Source organism: Capra hircus, chromosome 7 (genome assembly GCF_001704415.2).
Source record: "Capra hircus breed San Clemente chromosome 7, ASM170441v1, whole genome shotgun sequence".
NCBI classification, from domain to species: domain Eukaryota; kingdom Metazoa; phylum Chordata; class Mammalia; order Artiodactyla; family Bovidae; genus Capra; species Capra hircus.
Window position 1 is genome coordinate 38887996 of NC_030814.1, and position 22424 is coordinate 38910419.

General features: G+C 39.5%; 1 protein-coding gene across 3 annotated transcripts in view; it reads left to right on the forward strand.

The window, feature by feature from the left end:
- PWWP2A (PWWP domain containing 2A) overlaps positions 1024 to 22424 on the forward strand; it is a 40039-nt gene continuing 18638 nt past the window's right edge. For 2 of the 3 annotated variants that reach the window (XM_018050092.1, XM_018050093.1), the window contains exons 1-2: positions 1024 to 1693; positions 18198 to 19162. In XM_018050092.1, coding sequence (XP_017905581.1) covers positions 1098 to 1693; positions 18198 to 19162 — 1561 coding nt within the window. In that variant the 5' untranslated portion in view covers positions 1024 to 1097. Of the gene's footprint in view, positions 1694 to 18197; positions 20888 to 22424 lie in introns of those variants that run through there. The other variant, XM_018050091.1, reaches the window with a different exon arrangement.

Here is a 22424-nt window from a genome sequence, read left to right on the forward strand (position 1 = left end):
GAGTCTTCCAAACAAACAAATCAAGAAACTTAAAGTGGGAATAGACAAGTAGGGGCATTAGGACACTGAAGAGAGAGGCTTTTTGCACCTGTAGCATACACGAGGCAACGATAAAGGCTGAAGCAAGAAACCAGGTGCTACCACTTTCCAGTGAATTTGGGTTGAAAAATTGCTGTTCATGTGGAAGTCCAGCAATGCCTCAAAACTGGTCTCTGAAACATTCATCAGCTTAATTCAGTGTGCGTGATGTTCTTCCTGTTTTCATTAGCATTTTCCTACTTTGAAATAAGTAGATGCATTGTTCCTAGAAAGTGGAGAGTACTCAAGGAGACACTCCTTGTGTGGGAGCTGAAGCGGCTGCCATGAGGTTATGGAGAATGTCTTTCACATCTTCTATCCCTAGCAATAGCACAGTGCCTAGCATAGGAGGAGCTCAAAAAGTGTTTGTAGAATTATCTTCAAACTTTAGTTGTCCTTCCCAAAGAAGCTTCTCTTGCCCACACGCGGCCGCAAGCAGGTCCGCTCCTAGAAATAACATTTATTCTAAGGACCTCTGCGCAGAGATTCTTGGGAAGCGGTTCCCCTCCCTCATTACCTCGTTACTCCTCCCCTCTGTAGCCTTGAAAGAACAGGCACGCCACGTGATTCCCTCCTTTATCCCGCCTCCGAGAAAACCTGGTTGATAATAGGCAGGAGTGTAGGCCAACCATAAGACTCTACTTTCTCTTCCATCCAATAGAAAGAGGCGATAGGTACTAGGCTCAGCTTTTGTGACTTCCCCCGCCCCCTTTGAGCCCGCCCCCCCAATTCTCCTCTAAGATTCGACATTTGACAACTCGTCTGGCCAATGAGAAGTTCCTACTCTGTATGAGAAGGATGGACCGACTGAATGATAGACGTCCCCACCTGACCAATGAAGTGTCACAAGTGCGGGAGGGGTGTAGGACAGGACCAATGGCGCGGTGCCAATAACGAGCATCGGGGTAAGGGCGGGACAAAACTGTTTGCTGGAGGGAGGGGAAGGCCTAGGGAACCAAACAGCGCTGCCGCCGCCGCCGCTACAGCCCGAGTTGGAGGAGGGAGAAGCCAGGAAGAAAATGGCGGCCGTGGCTGCAGAGGCGGCAGCGACTGCAGCGTCCCCCGGGGAGGGGGGCGCCGGCGAGGCCGAGCCGGAGATGGAGCCCATCCCCGGCAGCGAGGCCGGCACTGACCCCCTCCCGGTCACGGCTACTGAAGCATCTGTGCCGGACGGCGAAGCTGACGGGCAGCAGTCCTCTTCTCAGGCCGACGAACCGCCGCTCCCGCCGCCGCCGCCGCCGCCGCCGCCGCCGCCGGGGGAGCTCGCCCGCAGCCCAGAGGCGGCGGGGCTGGAGCTGGAGCCTGAGGAGAAGCTGCCCGCTCGAGTAGTGGAGCCGGCGGCAGCCGCGCCTCAGGAAGGGCCCAGCTTGCCACCTTCTCCTGTACCGCCGCCGGAGGAGCCCCCGGCTCCCGAGGAGCGCCAGGAACCGCCGCTGCCCCAGCCAGCAGCCCCGGCTCTCGTGCCGCCGGCGGGCGGGGACTCCGCGGTGTCGCAACTGATCCCCGGCTCGGAGGTGCGGGTCACGCTGGACCACATCATTGAGGACGCGCTCGTCGTGTCGTTCCGCCTCGGGGAGAAACTCTTCTCCGGGGTCCTCATGGATTTGTCCAAAAGGTACCGCGGCCGCCCCCAGCAGCCCCCCGGGACGCCCCGGCCCTCTTGGTCCCCGGGGAGGGAGCGAGCCCAGGCTGCCCCTTTACACCCGGCTCCCGCCTCTCAGGCGCCCCGCCGCCTGCGCCGCCCTCGGGTACCGCGCGGCGCGTGGCGCGCGCTCCGAGTGGGGCAGGCGCGCGGGGCCGCGAAAGGGCGATCCCTGCCCCAGGTGGGTGCCTGGAGGCAGGTGTGCCGCCAGGTGGGGGGCGCGAGTGCTAGAGGGGCTCCCGGGTCTCACTCCCCCCACCCCCAGTCCCAGCCTCCTTTCACACCTGACCCTGGCTCACCCACACTGAGTCGGGTGGGTTAATGCAAAACGCAGAAGAATTTTCGCAGAGTTCGGGGTACAGGGTGGGGGAGATTGCTGTGTCCCGAAATTAATCTTTAATGAGGTTGGAGAAAGGGGTGTGTGCATTGGGGTTCCGGAAAGGTTAACTGTCACTGCTTATAAAGGGAAGAGCATTTATTCAAAATGAGCCCTTTGATTGTTATTCTTAATGTTAGAACTAATTCCCCCTATATAACTGTTCAATACGGAGGCATATTTGGGTAATTACGATAAATTTTAAGAGAAGCTTAAAGAGATGGGATTTTCGTTATTTAACTTTTAGTATCAAGATGATGTGGTATAAAAGTGTTCAAATACTGACTTCTAAAACTGGATACAGTTTGAATGGTTGAGTTCACCCATAAACCTCTTTAGCACATTTTCATTTCTTACATTGTTTTGGGGCTTTGGTTTAGACAGGTGAAGATACTGTGTTCCGAGTCTGGAATTAAGTTAACCTTTTTATTCTCTTCTTTTGCAGATATGAAGTGCAGAGACTCCCATTCACGGCTCTCCATTCTGTTTCCTACAACAGCACACACTCTGATGGTATCTCACCTGTTTAGAAATGGCTTATTTTAGTGTTTTACTTGTAACTGCTTGCCCTCCCATCAAGACACAAGAATCTTTCCTCGTTTGGGGAAGAAGTATGTAATAGAAGTATGGGAAAAGATGGGAGCCTTTACCATTATCGCACACACTTCTTGAAAAATTTTTTTAGTTTTTTATTTATAAAGAATTTTGGGTGAAGACTTTTGCACTTTAGTTTTCGTAAAACAGAAAGCAGAATAAGACCAGTGTGCTTTCTACTGATGTATTTATTTATTAGCAAGAGAGAGACTGTATGGTCAGTAGTGTGTATGCTATTGAATCAAACAGAAGTGAAGGGCAGTGATTGTGTGAGAATCTGGATTTCAAATCTGCAAAAGGAAGGTGCAAAAAGGTAAGTTGTTTCTGGAAATGGAATCCATAGTGCTTTCCTGTTTTGAAGTGCCCATTGTCCAGGTGTTTTGTTTTTTAAAATTTTCTTTCATAGGAAATTGCAGTTCTATTTAACCTATAGTACTTCTAATGAACAGCAGCTTCTTTTGTAGCTTTTGTTATGAACCTTTTACATTTTAATGTTTTGAAATGAAAAGATTTGTTCATTATTTTTAAAAAAGACATTAAGTGAACCATATTAACTTTTCATTCCACAAATATTTATTGAGCACATTTATGTAAGGCACCCTCCTAGCTATTCTAAATACTATATGTATGAGACACAATCTGACCCTCCTAGAAACTTAATGGGAGGCATACACATTATGGAAGTGGTGAGGAAATAAAATAGTTTTTAAAATTTAGCTCTTTGAGGAATTATTGGATCAGTGATTGATTAGTTGAATATCCTTTCATAATATAATATGGAAAAATAGATCTGCCAGTATTATTTTGCAATCTATGCTTACTTTGCATACTTTCATGCACAGTTTTGGGGTTAACTAATGATCCAGGAGAGAAATCTTTACAGATTTTATCAAGACTGTGAGTAGAGTCATCAGTTGCTTTAAAAATAGTTTGTATCAGGAATTCCCTCGCTGTTCAGTGGATAGGATTCTGCACTTGCACTGCCTGGACCCAGGTTCCATCCTTGGTCTGGGAACTAGGATCCACAAGGCCGCGTGACCAAGAGATAAATAAAAATAAGTTGTTTCCTATTTTAATTGGCCATTGAGTGAAACCTTTAGGTAGAAATAACAACAGCTTCCTCTATATGGGAAAAGAATATGAAAAAAAATAGACGTGTATGTATAACTAAATCACTTTGCTGTACACCTGAAATGAACACAACACTGCAAATCAACTGTACTCCAATATAAAAATTAAGAGCTTCCCTGTTTTTTTTTTTGAGTACCTGTTAAGTAACAGGCTTTGAACCTCATGCTTTAATTCTGGGGGTATTTTTCATTTAGATGGGAGGAAATTCTGTCAGTTTCGCCAGTTATTTAGCTTGTAAATTGCAAAGATTCAGATGTAGTTGATCTGATTCTAAAGCCTGTGCATTTTCTAATTTCATATTCGATAGGCAGTTGGGCTGGCAAATTTCCTGTTAAGTAGTAAGTAAAGAAGTGCATGCTTCTGAAATATATGCTTATCCTTCTGTTAATAGCTATATGGGATAATACAGAGGTTGTGTATGTTGGAGCCAGGTATTTTTAGTCAGCTCATAGCCGTAGAACCTGCTCTGGAGACTCCCCATTTTCATAGCTGTATACTGGGAACGTAGTAAGCTCTGAGGCCTTGGTTCTTGCCTCTTCAGTGAGAGATCAGATGGGGAGGCTACTAGGCTCCTCATTGTACGTGTACTTTTCTTCAGTCTTCCAATGGGCCACCTAATGCTTTTATTAATTTTTTTATTCTGACGTGTGGCACAGAAGTGTCTTTTAAAGTTGGAAGAGTTGTTCATGTAGAAAGTGTCAGATCCTAGAGTACAGGATTTTATATATATATATATATATGTGGCTTGATCAAGAGTATGCTTTTTGTAAGCATTTGTTTGACATTCTTTACCTTCCTGTCATTGAATTATTTTTTGCTTTATTTTTAGAATTGTTTGATTGAAGAAGACATTTTTGAAGAGAATCTTTTTGTGGAAAAGGAGCAGGACACATGTAATTAAAAAAAACCTAAAGAAAAGAAAGTGGTGCTGAATGGTACATTGATCTGGACAGAGTTTCAGGGTACATGGGTGCTGACTTCTAGCATCTGCCTCTCCAGTTAACACCTTGACTTTGGGCAAATCTCTTTGCCTGTCTGGGATTCAGTCTCTAGTCTTTATGAGGCTAATTCATTTTGACTTAAGGCAATTCACTTTAGACACAAATAAGCAAACAAACTTTACACCTCAGTTTATAGACCTAAATAGGGTGACCAAGTGGTCTGGTTTTCCTGTACCATCCTATACAGGTACCTGGTTTCCTGTACCTGGTTTGATTGTTGATCTCCTTTCTTTATTCAAAGTAGCTTGCTTCGGCAAGTAAAAAACATGGTCACCCTAAAAATGAGGATATTTGAATATCTAGTTAAAACAGATTTTGTGTAGTGGAGTATTTATTTGAAACTGAATGGCTTTAAGTTGAGGCTTGCATTATTTAGTTTATTCTAGGCCTATCCACTATTTTATCCTCAGCCCTCTTTGGTAGTTTAAATTAACCCTGTCTACTTTAGCAAAGTCTAATGACAGTAGTCTAATGACTAGCAGATAAAGTAATCAAGTAACTCCCAGATTTAGTTTGGTTTTCCTATTGTCTTTTCTTCCTTAACCTTATGCTTTTGAAATTTTGACTCTGGTATGTTTGTTTCTTCATTTAGCATTATATACTATTATATAGTAAACATTCCTTCAGGTTGCTAAACTGTCTCAATGCTTATTTTAGACAGAATAATCATTGGTTGTACAGTATTTGTTTAATTTTCTTATGGTAAATGAACATCCATGGTATTACGGTAAGTGGATGTTCCTTGCTCTGACATATGTCAACTGTTAGCCAGATTTGTTTTATCATATGCACACCTCCACTGGGTTATTTTGAAGCAAATCGTAAACATATCATTTTACCATAAATATTTTGGTACAGATCTCTCAAAAGATAAGGACTTTACAATTTTAACTGTACTACTGTTGTCACATCTAATACAATAGCAATTCCTTCACATCATCATATATGCAGTCAGTGTCTCAAAATTGACATCTAAGTGAAGTGAAGTCGCTCAGTCGTGTCTGACTCTTTGTGGCCCCATGGACTGTAGCCTACCAGGCTCCTCCCTCCATGGGATTCTCCAGGCAAGAGTCCTGGAGTGGGTTGCCATTCCCTTCTCCAGGGGATCTTCCCGACCCAGGGATCGAACCCGGGTCTCCCACATTGCGGGCAGACGCTTTAACCTCTGCGCCACCAGGTAAGGTAAAGTCGCTCAGTCGTGTCCGACTCTTTGCGACCCCATGGGCTGTAGCCTACCAGGCTCCTCTGTCCATGGGATTTTCCAGGTAATTGTACTGGAGTGGATTGCCATTTCCTTCTCCAGGGGATCTTCCCGACTCAGGGATCGAACCCGGGTCTCCCACATTGTAGACAGACACTTAACCATCTGAGCCACCAGGGAAGCCCCGTAAAACATCTAAGTTTTGTTCAAATCAGAATTCAAGTAAAGTTTATGCATTGCAATTGGTTAAGTTCCCTAAGGTTTCCATCTGTAGTTCTCCTGCCATTACTTTTATTCCCTTGCAGTTTATTTGTTAATCCATAGCCTTTTTGGTAGAATTTTCCACATTGTGAGTTTCTTCCAATTGCATCCCCTTGGATGCATTTCCATAACATTTTAAAAATAGTTCTTTTCCCTCAGGAGTAAACAGATGGGACAACTGTAGCCCCCTACAGGCCCGCAAGGGCCTTGTTTTGGGTCAGTAGAAATAATATGATATCTTTTGCCTGCCTGCAGACTTCTAGGCCTCTCCCTTAAACATACCTCCAACTTTAGTAATTCCAAACATAGAAAAGTTTAACCAGGCAAGATAACTTGCTGAGGGCAAAAGCCTTCAGCCGGAGCTTCTAAACATGTAGTTTCCCAGGCTTTTCAATCTATACTTGAAAGAAAATAAGTCTTTCTGTAAGTTGTGACTGACTCTCTGCCCCACCAGGCTTCTCTGTCCATGGGATTCTCCAGGCAAGAATACTGGAGTGGGTTGCTGTTTCCTTCTCTAGATCTTCCTGATCCAGGGATCAAACTCAGGTTTCCTGCTTGGCAGGCAGATTCTTTACCACTGAGTCTTTTGAAGGGACGTATGTATGAGACCTGTGGTTCCTTTCTATAAGAGGGATCTTTAAACTGTTTGTTACTGTTCTTCACATCTTTAAAGTTATAAAGCCACGTTGAAGTCCTAAAAAATCTTTCTGATCCCGTATTTTGGGAACTGATAGGAATTAAGGGATCATGAAGTAAATGCTTATGCTTAAAAATCCTTGTGCATTTTAATTTTGTGGTACGTACTTATTAAAGATTATAGCTAGCTGTATTTTGGAAACGATCTTTTACAAATATTGACTTTTGTTTGTGTATGCAGGTTGCATTAATAAGAACTGAGGTGATTTCTTTAGATAACTTCAGATTTCACTAAATTCTTAAGACAATTTATAGATTTACTTGTTTATTTAAGGAAATATAAACCAAGACAATGATTTTTTTTCTTTACAGACATCATGAAACGTATGGTGCAATAGCCCTACTTTTGGTGGGAAAAATATACAGCCATTCTGGTGAAGCAGTGAGTAGTGGTATGAGTAGCTTATATTAAGTGTCCAGGTTGAGAATTTAGGCCCTGAAGTAGTATGCTTGAATGATTGTGCTGAGTTGTGTATATTTAAAACACTTAAAAATATTTTTGATTATTCTGCTTATATCTAAACATGTTGATAAAGAATTTCCACAGTAAAACAGCATAGAGATGAGTGCCAATCACTTTGACCCAGGCAGCTTTAGGAGAGCCACTGCTGTACTTGTATATATATTGTATTGAGAGTTAGCTCTTCATTGCTGGTTGGACTGCAGTGATTTTTTTGGAAGTGATTAGTTGAACATTAAAAGTCTAGTTTGAATGTAAAGAATCTTATAATATCATAGTTTTGAAAATGAATTTTGTAGACTAGATAACTAGATGTGTTAAACACAAATTATGCCAGGCATGTTTTATTGGAGTTGGGTCTCCAATAAAATGAGGTTAAATTTCAGCCTTTTATGTGTGACTAAGACCATACTTCACTGTGTACTGTCTTAATGCTCTTGATGGAACTAAGTTTAATCTTCCTAAGATCAGCTTTTCTGTGGGGGGCCATTAAAGAATTTGTGTTCATCTTCTCTGTTATGGCTGAGTTAATTTCACATTGATTAAAAATGAAAGATATTTTTAGTAGTTAAATTGTGCCTCCGAAGTACATCCTTGTTTCTTGATATTTATTGGTCCCATTCTGTCTTAATTCCCTCATTAGTTCAGGCACACCAGCGAAACAGAGCTTACTTTAGTGGCAGCTCATGCAGGAAAGTGGAGGTTAAATTATACTCTGGATGGATTTAATAGAGAATGTTTTGGCTAAAATCTTTTGGGTAGTTTTTCTCAAAACAAATGTGCTTTTAAGGTTTCTGAGCTTCACTCCAATTTGTTTTTAACAAGCTGATTCTGATACAGATGACTCTTAGAGCATATTTGGAGATAACTGACTTTTAGGGAGGGGCAGTTTTGCCATGATAGTAGGACCATAAATTTGTTAAACCTGTTTTTAAAGTTATTGGGTAATTTGATTGGAATGTAGTTACAAAGTAAGCAATACATGGGCCACTTGGGTGGCAGGTCAGATCCTTTGTGTAGAACTGGTAATTAGACTTGCAAATTGTTCCTTAAGTCTGGTTGCCCACTAGGAGTTTAAGAAGTCAATTTTTGTCTCTTTACCTTTGGACCAAGTGGCCTTAACAAAATTGTGGGGGTTTTTTAGCCTTTTTTAAAACACATAATTCCTATAATATTTGACTTCTCTTTTCTGCTTGTTCCCAGCATCTAAGGAGGTTGCCAGGCTTTACTTTCTATAATCAACCAGAGTCACTATGTATCTCCCACTCCCATTCTAGGCACTGTGCCAGGTTCTTTGTAGATACTATTTCATTTTACTCTAGGAAGTCCAATGAAGTTAAATTCTGTTAATCCTCATTTCACAGATTAAGACACCAAGGCTCAGAGATTGAGTTAATTGCCTAAAACTATAAGTGGTAGGAATTAGCAGGTGTATTGAAGACACCTTTTTGCTCATGGAATAAGATGAACAGCTGATAGTCACAGTGGTTTGTGAGAACTACATTTTGTGATTTGAACAGGAAAGCACTGAGGAACCATTTTTTTTTTTAAAGTCTTTATTGGATTTGTTACCATATTGCTTCTGTTTTAGATTTTGGGTGTTTTGGCCAAGAAGCATGTGGGATCTTAACTTCCCAAGGAGAGATCGAACCTCCCTGCCCTGCATTGGAAGGTGAAATCTTAACCACTGGACCATCAGGGAAGTCCCCGAGGATGCATTTTTGAGTGACATAGAATTCTTTAAGATTTACAAACAGCCCTGTTCTAATTCTAATACATTTAACTATTTTGTTCCCATTACTGTTTAGCTTACAATTTTGTTGGGGAGTTACCCTGGTAGGTAGAAATGACAGAGCGCTCTGTTCTCACGCCACCAAAAGTAGCTGCTTGACTTTAAAATGTGAACTGCTTTTCAGTTAGTTCAATTTAATGAACTCTTTGGGGATTTTTGAAACTGGGGCTTCTTCTTCATATATGGTCCTAGGTCTTAAATGTTTTGCCTTGGTTGGCCTGGTCCTGGCAACAGTGGAGTCTACTTCATGGGAGGATCACAAAGTGTCAGATTGGAAGCTTGTTGAGCACAAGATCACATTGATTAAGTGCTGGATGATTGAATTGGAAAAGACTTTAAAGACTAACTTATAGTAAGTTGTTGGACAACCTGTTTGTGGTAAAACAGAAATAGTGAAATTAAGTGAATTAGTTGCTTTTTAAAAAGTCCATCCATTGAGAAATAACTTAGACCTCTGTGTGATATATCCTATTGGATATAATACAGAAATATCAAAAGTACATAGAAATCATAATGGAAACATAGAGAACTTAAGACTATGTATGGGTATCTTAGAGCCAGGACCAAGGAAATTCCTTCCAAGTGTTTGAAAACTCTAATGAGTATTAATGTTGATAATTAAGAAGATTCTTTTATTATACCAGTGTTCATTTTCAAGTGTCTTTCTCTAAGTGATGTTGTACCAAAGTGAAGTCGAGATTTGTCAGCTTTTAGAAATATTTTGCCACTTCATGGTCATTATCATTTTCTCGGATGGTTATTTTAAAAGAAGAATTTACTGTTAGGGAGTTAAATAATTTGAATACCATACAGATGTTATGACCATTTTGCTTTGAAAAAGATTGAAGTGTGTTTTCTCTATAGTTGTTTCCATATTTCCGGAATATCCAGGTAAGTAGTTGTTTTTAGAGCAGCAGTTACCAGCCTTTTGGCACCAGAGACTGGTTTCATGGAACACAGTTTTTCCACGGACTGGGGTGGGGGGTGGTTGCAGGATGATTCAAGTGCATTACATTTCTTGTGCACTTGATTCTGTTGTTGTTATATCAGCTTCACTGGAGATCATCACGCATTAGATCCCCGCTGTTTCAGAGGATTAGTTGAAGGTATATGAGTGGGAGCTTAAACTCTAAATTATTCACGATTAACCTCTTTTTTCTTTTCCTCCAAAAACTATATTTATGAAAGGGAATTGCATAGACTTTTTAGAAGATGGAGTAGATTCTTAGGATTAGAGAGATGTTCTTTTAAAACTTATGCAGCCTGTCCATGCTCCCCACCCCTAATTAATTTTTCCTGGCATTCTTGTTCATAATATGTGGATGCTTTGTTTTTATGTTGCTAAAGTCATCTTCCCTCCCTCACCCATTTGGGTACCCACGGTCCCTGCAGATTGCCTTTATAATACTTGGGGCTTTTAATTAAAAATATCCATTCACTCGGTTAACAAAATTGAATATATTTTATTTTTTAAATATTGATTTATTTATTTAGGCTAGGCTGCACAGATTCCCAACCAGGGATCTTAGTTCCCCAACCTGGGATCAAACCCATGCCCCCTTCAGTTAAAAGCAGAGTCTTAACAACTAGACCACCAGGAAAGTCCCAGATATGTATTAATTTTACTATAATAATAATTAACATATATTATGACTGCTGCTGCTGCTAAGTTGCTTCAGTCATGTCTGACTCTCTGCGACCCCATAGATGGCAGCCCACCAGGCCTCGTATACAGTAATTATGTATAGTCTTAATTAATCTTGACAATTCTATCAAGCTACTTCAATTCCAACATTGAAAAAGCTCTGAAACCAATTTTCTGTTAAATTTTTTGGTGGCAAAGCCTAACCTGACTGAAGTTATATGAGGATATTATATGTATTTATCCCATTTAGCGTGAAGTTGTTTCATTTCGCCCCTGAACTAGTAATATGCTTGATGAATCAGTGCTTATTATCTTTAAAGCTGAAAAACTCTGAGGCCTGTCCACCTCGATGGGGTTCAGAAAACAGTATGTGGGCCTGTTAGCTCCTCCACTCCCTTAGAGGTGGAGGAGAGGGGTTAAGTAGCTTGATGAAGTGAGGGGAAGCAGTAGTAGTTGTGGTTAAGATTCTGATTTTGGGGGCAACTGCCTGGATTTGTATCTTGGCTGTACTGCTCACTAGCTATGTGATCTTGGGAATGTCATTACACTCTGTGCTTTAGTTTTTCATCAGCTACAAATTGTGATGATTAATCAGTTGCTGTAAATAATTTAGAATAGCGCCTGGCACAAAGTAAGTACTATGTAGTTGTTAACTATTCATAGTTTTATGAAGTAGCTATTAAGTGGCAGAACTAAGATGCAGCGGCTATTAGAGTCATTTAAATAGGTTTGCTTGAATAGCCTCCCAGCCTAATGCATTGTGGCCTGCAGTATAATCTGCATCTTCAAAGAACTTGAAAAAGTCTTGTAAGCTTCAAGTAACACTGGTGAAGTATAACTTTCCCGTTTTAATAAGGAAGGATGACGTTTATATTTTATGAAGGAGTGAGATAACTAGGAGTTTTCATGATGGATGGTGAGGGAAGTGTCTCAATTTTTTCTTCCCAAGAACCCCTTGGAGCAGATGGATTTTGAGGGAATTATGGGCTTTGTCATGAAGAGAAAGTTACAGTGTCATTTGGGAAATTTAGTCCTGCTTCTTACTTGCTTCTAAAACATAATTGAAAGGGGCTCACTTTTGATGAAGACAAATTTCAAACTTAGGGAAAGGAAGATGTTTTGTGTTCTTTTTACTTATTAAATGGTGGGACCAGACTAGAACTTTTTAACAAGTGATTGGTACTTTTGGTCCCATCACTATGTAATCAGAAACCTTCACTGGCATTGTCTTTTTAGGAGACTAGTATTCTTCCCTCACACTCTTAACCTAACCCTCCCTCATACACACGCTTGTCAGCATGTCCTCTTTTCCCACCATATGGATTGTCTGTATTGTATCGCTTGTCTTGTGAGCCTCTGAACTGTCTCCTATGGAAGGGGGTGTCAGTTTGCTGACGGGTAATTCCTGGGCTGCATCTTATCACCTGTTGGCTTTTTTTTCTAAAAAACAAATGTGATTTCACTAAAATTTGCGAACTCCCAAGTTGTTAGCACTAGTTACAGTGAAGTTAAAAAAAAATAGCACATCTTATTAAGTATTTCCCATTAAAATGCTTTGTAGCCATTTTCAGGGACCTTAATGACTTCAGTGTCCTTAAGGCTTGTAACATGGCTTTCCTATTGCCAGCATTTTCTAAATTTCTGCAGAAACACATTCAGGTAAGCAGATTCTTTGGCTGGCTTAAGTTTTTTGCTTTTTTAAAACTAACTTTAGTTGGTTACCAACATTCAAAAACAGGCAACCACTCTCTGCCACTCCTGTTTTGCTCTTTACTTAATCTGCATGGGCCCTTCCAGGTGTAGTCTGTTGCAAGGCTCATTGCCTAGTCACTGATCCTCAGTGCTTTCTTTCCCTCTAGTCTAGAACCTTTTTTTAGCAGGGACTCTTGCATTCTGTCTCATGTACTGCAGTTGATCCTAGGGCTGGGAACTAGTTTTATACTATCTGACTAATTAGCATACTTGTATTTGAATAGATTTTGTGCTTAGTGGTACTTGAGGTGAATTTATGGGCATTTATGCTTAAGCAGAACAAATTTTCTTTTTTATATACTTCCTTTGGAGGTTTTAATTTTTTTCCTCCTGGTCTTGTCTGTGCCACAGCATCCCTAGTTCCCCGACTAGGGATCGAACCCGTGTACCCTGCAGTGGATGCATGGAGTTTTAACCACTAGACCGCCAGGGAAGTCCCTGCTTGAAAGTTTTGATGGAACTGAGGTGTAAACTAAATTTAAGATTATACTTTTTAGAATAATTTTTAAACTTTGAAATTATATCAAAATAGAGAACTTAAATTCTTTTATCTAGCTACACTGATTTTTAACATTTTGCCATATTTGCTTTATCATTCATTATATAAACATGTTTTTCTCTTGAACTGTTTGAGAGTAGGTCGCATACATCATTCTCTCTTACCCCTTAATATTTGAGCATTTATTTCCCAAGATTAAAGATATTTTCATGCATAACCACAGCATAGTTTTCAAATTCAGGAAATGTTGATAAGAGAACCTTTATCTGTTTTGTAGCTCAGGTTTTATTTGTCAATTTTCCAAAAAATGTCCTTTAAAACTTCTTTTCCTTGAGTAAATGTAGTGCATTTAGTTGCAGTATAATGTAGAATGTATGAAATGGAGACTGTTCCTCCCTTTAGCTGTCTGTTACTTACTCATCGGAGGCTCAGGGTCTACAGGGAGTGCTGTGTGCTCAGGGTACCATGGCGATGGTTATGTGGCCTCACTGGTGATGGTCCGTTTGAGTCTCCTCTCAGGTCAGGGTATTGCCCTGTTATTCTCCACTGTGCTTACTATTTCCCCTGCAGTAATAATTTATCACCATGGAAATATACTGCTTCTCATCAAACTTGCCCCCCTTCATTAGACAATTTAAAAAATTTAATTGTGGTAAAAACATAAAGTATACTCTTTAACTGTATGTAGTTCAGCAGTGTTAAGTACATTCATATTGTTGTGAAGCAGATCTTCAGAACTTTTTATCTTAAAAGACTGAAACTTTGTACCCATTAAGTAACTCTTGGGAGTCTGACTACTATAAGTGGAATCATACTGTCTTTTTGTGTTGGGCTTATTTCACTTAGCATAATGTTTTCAAGGAGAATACATGTTGTAGCATGTGATAGGATTTCTTTAAGTCTGAGTAATAGTGCATTGTACTTTATCCATTTGTCTGTAAATAGGCATTTGGGTTGTTTCCATCTTTAGCCTATGGTGAATGCTGCTGTGTATGTGTGTGTGCAAATATCTCTTTGAGAAACCTTTTTTTTTTTTTTTCCAGTTATTGGCTAAATACTCAGAAGTGGATGTGTTTAATTTTTTGAGGCATATATGTACATTGTATTTTATTTTTATAAAATTTTCTATCTCACGTAGCTGACTGTTGAACTAATTTCATTTGACCTAATCACCAATCTTGCAGAGATGCACTGTGAACCAAAATCAGCTTGCTTCAGTCTTCCCTCCCTCATGATTAAACTTGGTGATTTAAGGAGGGAGGTAGATGTTCTGAAAACATCTGCTTGAAATGAGTACATCTAGGTATTTTAAAAAATGGGTTAATTGCATATAATTTTTTCCTACTGTAGGTTTTTATAAGAGAAAAGAATCCTGAGAGAGAAAGGATTCCCTTTGTCTTTCCTTCATACACTTGATTGGAGGGAGGTTTGGTCCAAATGGAACACTGGCGTCTGTCTCAACTAACTTGCCTGAACTTCTTTTCTGAGCAGTTGTTTCACATCTGCATTGGCTGAAGATTCTTTTTCATAGTGATTTTCTCTTGCTTTGACAAAATAACTATTAAGCCCCAGTATTTTCCCTCAGAATTTTGATGTTCATTACTCCTAAATTATTAAGATGATCACTAGTTTTAAACTAATTCTGAACTAGATTCACAGGAATCCGCAGAGTTAGGGCAGGGAGGTCTCCTGTCTACTTTATATCCAAAAGCTATTTTTAATTAAGCTATAATACCTGAATAATTTTCCTTTAGAAGATTTGGGTACTAAAGATTGGAAACGGATAGGAGTTAGAATGAGTTGTTGCTAATGTGTTAATAAATATCCTCATGCTGCACAGAGAAGGGGAGGGGAAAGAGAGATGGTTTGAATCTTTCTACTCAAGGCTTGAAGTATTTGTAAAAAGTTCTTTTGGAAAAAGCTCATGCAAGGGATACTAGTCTGCTTTCTCTGTCTCCACTGATCATTAAAATCTTCCTCTACTGAGGTCACCCTTTGGTGAGCATTCACATGGGACATAAATATCTTCACCTTAGAAAATGGTAAAGCAGATATGCTTGCTAAAAATTTAGATCCTGTGTTCCACCCTAGGAGAGTCTTCACATTCAGTCTTGGGGCAGGGCTTAAGAATCTCCCTTTTCAAACACCGTTGAGTGGTGGTGTGTTGTAGATTTCCCCAACTGTATATGAGAAATTAGATTTTAGGGTTTTTAGGAGACCATAGTTTTATTGCTACTTTATATTCTTATTAAGGTTACAGTTTCATAAGTCATTGGCTTTCACACTTGCGCATAGTAATAAATATATTTTATCTGTGACCCCATATATACACATGCATGAGACAGATGCACTGCAGTTACATATATTTACACATTTTAAAAAATTTAAATCACAGACATGACTCACAAAATTGATTTTGCAACCAGCCTTTCCATACTCACTTTGAAAACAGCCATGGTTTTAAGTGTTCTTCCTGGAACCATAACCAAAATGGTCACTAAGATGGAGTAGGACATTGATGCCCTTTTCCTCTTAAAATAATTTATCGTTCTGGTTCTTTTTGGAAGTTTTGTTATCAGTTAAAAAATATTTGCCAATCCACTGGCCACAATTACCAGTTAGGCTTCTTTCTTTTTTTTCTCTCTTTTTTGGCCTGCAATTTCCATTATCATTATACAATCAAGTGCTTCCCTATGTTATTAAAAATATGTAATACTTGTATATGCATAAGAGGGAAAGGCAGAAGATCTAGTGGGGAAACTAATGTTCTTATTAAAAACTCCATGAAGGTGGACATACCAGATTTCACAGCTTATTTGACATAAACAGCTTTAAAGTAATTGGCCAGATGATACATAAGAGATATAGAAAGGATCTGAAACTCAGGTAAACTGTTAGTTGAAAGTAAGATTAAGTTACTTGAAAAATGGTTAACATTTTTTGATCTGTTAACCTCCCTGAATTCTCTAAGGTAGGAAATAGTGCTATTCTGTTTTATACAAGCAAAAACTGAATTTAGAGGGCTTTAGGACTGCCTGAGGATACAAAGTTGTTAAAAAAAGAAAACAAACTAAGATGATTGCAGTTTAGTTATCCCTAATGAAAGGAAGGAAATTTGTTCTTTTCTCAATTATGGAAATAAGTGAAAGTATAATGGGACAAAATGATGGCTTATACAAATTAGGGAATTCTGTTAATACAAATAGTGGTCTCACCTCATTAAGTTTTTTATGTAGCTCCAGAATAAAACACAGAAATACCTTTGCCTTCCTGTCATCTTGAAAAAGTGTTGAGCACTTTCGTATAAGGGCAGATAATCAGAGTACATTGCAATTAAGTAGTCAGGAAGCAGACACTTGGGTACAAAATGCTATACTGAAATAGAAAGCTACTTAAAAAAAATTTTTTTTTTTTTGTATTGAAGTATACAGTTGAAAGTTAATTTTGCAGTCTGACATAGTGAGGAATTTGTCCTTCCTTTGTGGATTAGCACAGACCCAAACTTGTCCCACCTTAGGTAAAGAAGGCTTTCCTCTTCTTTGTGGCTTATATTTGCTAAAAGTTGCTGGTTTGTGGTAGTCAAGCTAACAAAAGACTTCAGGAAGAAAACCACTCAAGCCTTGGAACCAAATATCCCGGTGTTGGCTCTTCCTGTGTCCCTGCCCAAGTTTAGGTTATCTGTAGCCCTAAGAACTCAATCTTATTTACAATGAAGAATTCAGTACATTTTCAGGGACATAAGGATGGTTTAGAGAATGTGAGAACCAAGACTCACCCATTCTCCAGAAAAACAGATCTATATAAAACATTCGCATCTAATAAGGTCAGGGGTTCCACCTGACTATTTGAAGCCAGTTCTTTTTGCTTTAGAGGATTGGCATTAGAACTGTATTGTGTTCAATACTGTTTTACTCAATTAGTGCTTAAAATTAGCACGTTAACATGTACTTGATGAAACCGGTGGTGTGATTTTATTTTTATGTGCAGGATTCTGAGTATATAGCAAGTTTAGATTTAAGGGTTCTTGATGTTTAGCTCAGGCAGATTAAACCACAGTAAGTCCACCTGAGAAGCAAGGTTATTTGACCCCTGTTTTATTAGAAATTGATCATTGTAGAGATTTTTGTTCTCTACCATTGCTTCACAAACTGGGTTTGGATCTGTAAAGTTCTGAAATCCATTTAATGCATCTGACTAGCATCAAAACAAATGAAAATAGACCAGAGTAGAAAAAATACAAGTATGTATAACATACTATACGGTTGAGTATTTAGTGATGCTTTTGCTCAGCTGTGTGCATTTACCTATGTGTGCATTTATGTATACATGCATAAACACTGTATGGGATTGCAGTGTGAAAATACTTCTTATTGTGTGATGTGATTTTAAAAAGCTCAAAAGCCATGGTTCTATAGCTCTCTGCTTTTGAAGTTATCTAAATTTCTAATATTTCTGTGTTGTTTTCCCCCACCCCCACCCCCTTGGGGATAGGGCGGGGTGGATGAATGGGATGAGCTAGGGTAGAACAGTAGAGAAGCAAATAAATACCTGTGAATCTTTAGGGTTTAAACAATAAAGTTGAGATAGGATTTTACTGATTGAATATTTTGGAGTAGGTAAGGCCAAATTTGCTTTGTGAAGCTTTTAAAAGCTATTATATAACCAGAGGAAGATCCATATACTACACATTTATAGTTGCATTTATTGGACATGTCTGTAGTTGAGTGTTACAGCAAATTACATTAAATATTAAGCTATCTGACAGACCTCCTTACTGATTCAAGTCTGAAAAGATCTATTTAAAATAACAGCAGCTATCATGGCATTGCTTAGAGCAACTATTGAGTATTTCCTGTTGAGTGTATGCCAAAATGTGAGACAAAAAAAATGGAATGGTATGCTTTGGGACTTTTGTGGGGAGGTCCATCTGTAGGTTTTTAGAGTGAAATAGCTTTTTAAAGTGAAATAGCTTTCAAGAAAGGTCATATAAACAGTAGGTGGTCTTTCAAGAAATGGAATTGTAGATACTAACTTAATGGTTTCTTTTTTTCCTTCCATTTCTTTCAAAGGTTTGGGCCCCATGGGATCCCTGTGACAGTATTTCCCAAAAGGGAATATAAAGATAAACCCGAAGCCATGCAGCTCCAAAGTAATACATTCCAAGAAGGGACAGAAGTCAAGTGTGAAGTGAATGGTGCTGTTCCCAATGACCCTTCTCCTGTCCCGCCTCCTGAGCTCAGCTTGGCCGAAAGCCTGTGGACTTCCAAACCACCACCTCTCTTCCATGAAGGAGCACCTTATCCTCCCCCTTTGTTTATCAGGGACACATATAACCAATCAATACCTCAGCCGCCTCCTCGGAAAATTAAGCGACCCAAACGAAAAATGTACAGGGAAGAACCTACTTCAATAATGAATGCTATCAAACTACGACCCAGGCAAGTTTTGTGTGACAAGTGTAAAAACAGTGTTGTTGCTGAAAAAAAAGAGATTAGGAAAGGTGGTGGTGCAAGTGACTCTTCTAAATATGAAGATAAAAAACGGAGAAATGAAAGTGTAGCTACTGTGAACAAGAAACTGAAAACTGACCATAAGGTGGACGGGAGAAGCCACAGTGAAAGCCAGAGAAAAAACGCTGTGGTCAGGGTTCCAAGTATCACCCACAGCAGAGGCCGAGCAGTCAGAGTGCCTGCTCAGGCAAACACGTCAAAAGCTCAGCTAAGTACTAAAAAAGTGCTCCAGAATAAAAACATGGATCATGCAAAAGCTCGGGAAGTGCTGAAAATTGCCAAAGAAAAGGCACAGAAGAAGCAGAGTGAAACCTCTACATCCAGAAGTGCGCATTCAAAAGTCCATTTCACACGTCGATATCAGAACCCTAGCTCAGGCTCCCTTCCACCCCGGGTTCGTTTAAAGCCCCAGAGGTACAGGAATGAAGAGAATGACTCTTCTCTGAAGACCGGACTGGAGAAGATGCGAAGCAGCAAGATGGCACCCAAGCCCCAGTCACGCTGCACCTCTACCCGCTCAGCAGGTGAGGCCCCTTCAGAAACTCAGAGTCCCTCCAGAGGCCCTGGAGAGGCCGGCAGTGGGGTTCAGGACGCAACTGAAGTGCTTGTGCCTGGTGAGCAGGAGGAGCCGCAGACGCTGGGCAGAAAGGGCAGCAAAAGCAGTATCTCTGTTTACATGACCCTAAATCAAAAGAAGTCTGACTCTTCCAGTGCTTCAGTGTGTAGCATTGATAGCACAGATGATTTGAAATCCTCCAACTCTGAGTGTAGTTCTTCCGAAAGTTTTGATTTTCCTCCAGGCTGTATGCATGCACCTTCCACCTCCACTTCCTCCTCTTCAAAGGAAGAGAAAAAGCTCAGTAATTCCTTGAAAATGAAAGTCTTTTCCAAAAACGTCTCTAAGTGCGTCACACCAGATGGCAGGACCATATGTGTAGGGGACATTGTCTGGGCCAAGATATATGGCTTCCCCTGGTGGCCAGCCCGTATTCTTACCATAACTGTGAGCCGGAAAGATAGCGGCATTTTAGTCCGACAGGAGGCCCGTATTTCATGGTTTGGGTCTCCAACAACATCTTTTCTGGCTCTTTCGCAACTCTCCCCCTTTTTAGAAAACTTCCAGTCACGCTTTAATAAGAAGAGAAAGGGCCTGTATCGCAAGGCTATCACAGAGGCAGCGAAGGCTGCCAAGCAGCTGACCCCTGAAGTGCGGGCTCTGCTGACACAGTTTGAAACGTGAACATGGACAGTAAGGTAGGCAAGAACCTTTGGGAGGCGCCCCAGGGTTTCTAGTCTAGTGAGGGGTAACTTCTACGAGACAGCTTGGCTAAACCTGAGAGAGAAACTGCACTCAGTTGGCTGCTTTTTTATACTTAATCTTATAGCCATTTTTAGACAGAGAAGCTTAAACTGAACAAGCAATCAAATTTTGTCTTTAGGAAAGGAGATTTTAGCAGTATTTTTCAGTTTTGAAGTCTAAAACCATCCCAAGGCATAGGAGCCATAGCCTCAACTGAAAATGAATTTTTGCAGGGACTGTTAATTGCCATTTGTACCTAGTACTGTGTGTATGTGTATATGTATATACACACATGTACATGTATGTGTGTGTACATAAATGCATACATATATAAAATATCGCCTGTCACTATGTGACACAGGTTGCATATCTTAAGGGCTGGTGAGCTGGGGGGGAATAGTGAGGATATTCAATGACTTATGTTTTTTAATTAATCAGTACTTTCTATGTGCATAATGGCACAGGAGTTTGATATTTGGATGTCTGACAAACTGAGATGCTTGCTGTTAAGTTGCAGACTGGGGAAGCAGCCCAGTCCTGAGGATTAAGACTGTCAAGGCTGGCTAGGTCTGAATCATCGCGCCCTCTCTCTTGTCCAGTGGGGACTTAACAAAAACTTTCAAACTTCTGGTTTGGGAGTTCAGATAGGTTTGTCTTTGGATATGTAAATAGTTGATTGCTAAATTTGGTCAGATTTCTCCTGACTGACTGGCTGTTCCTAAATTCTTAGGATATGTCCTGGTAAATTACACTTTGTGAATTAATTGTCATATATGTAATTGTTGCATTCTGGATGTACCTAGTTTGATAATTTTTAAAAAAATATTTCCGTTTAAGGTTATCTGTTTGCAGGTCAGAAAATGAGAAACTGTAATTGTGTAATGCTTTGAAATGTAAAAAAAAAAAAAACAAAAAAAACAAGCTGTAAATAAAATCGACTAAATCCAAATTATTTGTGTGTGTTTCTCAAAAAGCTTTGAAAAATTTCAGGATGGTAGAAAATTATTCTTTGTAATAGTATATAGAGAAGATGAAAAAAAAAATCACCTATATTTTCCTGTTTGCCCTATCAGGGAATATATAATCTGAGCATAGATAAAATTCAAATGAGGGACTAATCAATATAGTCTTAAAATGAGGTCTTATAGTTTAGAGGTCTGATAAGCTTCTAGATTTGAGCCCATCCTCCAGCCAATTTCTCATAAGTACATGGGTTTTAATTACTTCATATTTAGCTTTAATATTTCATCACGTTTCATTTTTTTTTGGTTTTACATTTGGGTAATTACAAAGACTCTCTTTTCTGCCTGATCTTCTGCCTCAGGTATCATTGCTTTTGGGGCTTGTAACTTAGCTAACTATTTTCTACATGGTCCATCTGTCCCTAAGATTTGATCTCTTATTTTCCATTTTTAGATTTTGTATTCTTAGTGAAAAATCTGATGGCCTTTTGGAGGCAAGTTTTTCCCCATATTTGTAAGTTGGTTTCATATTGTATGCATCCAACTTAACCTTTAAGTATGATATAATGTCAATTTGACACTTTTGGAAACTTGGAACTTTTAAAGAGAGCAACTTTTTGTGGATTCCTAAGTAAACAGTTTGAAATAATGTAGTTCCTATGGAATTATGAAAAGAGTTTAATGGAGACTGAAATCAATAGCCTGTCAGCTTCTTTAAGGTAAGGTACTGATATCTACAAGTAGAATTTCTTCTGGGGAACTCAGTCAATGCTTTTTGATTATAATAAACACACAATTTTAAAAAGATGTTTCACTTGAATAGAAACATATTCTTTCCTGCAAACAGAAATAACTAGTATTTTTAAAATTCTTTGATTATAATAGGCTGAAAGAAGTTCAGTGTGATTGAGGGGTTTTAAGGAAGTATCTTAAAGGTTTTCAGAGTATTTGTTTCAATTAGTGAATTTGTTCATTCAGTTATTTTCTGAAAGTTTCAAATCTAAGGTTTAGGAAGTTTTAAACATAGGCAGAGTCACCTAAGTTATGTCATTCTAACGTTTCATGAAATGATCCAGGTGAGTTTTATCCTAACAAATGTTTTTGACTGGATATTGCTAACGTAGTCAAGTGCTTGGGCAAATGTGCCCTTGTGGGATAAACTAAATTTGTTTCAGAAGCCATGAGGAAAGAAGAAAAAAATCATGATTGTTGAATATATAAAAGTAAAACTTGATACAGTCCATACCTTTGAGGAAAAAGAGGGAGCATAATCACAATTGTGCATGACCTCTAACCATGCCAAGTAAGCCCTCAGCGTTAAACCAGCAGTCTGGTATATTTCATCTGAGTTTTCAATAAGGAAACTAGTTTGAAAGAAATTCTGTTATCTTTAAGATGTACTGTATGTTCTAAACACTAATAGCTGCACACTAAACAGTGTTTTATTCAAAGAAGTTTTTAAGCAGCAAAGGTCCGGGTCCACTGTAGATGGAGATAGGATTGAATTGGCTAATTGTAGTCATT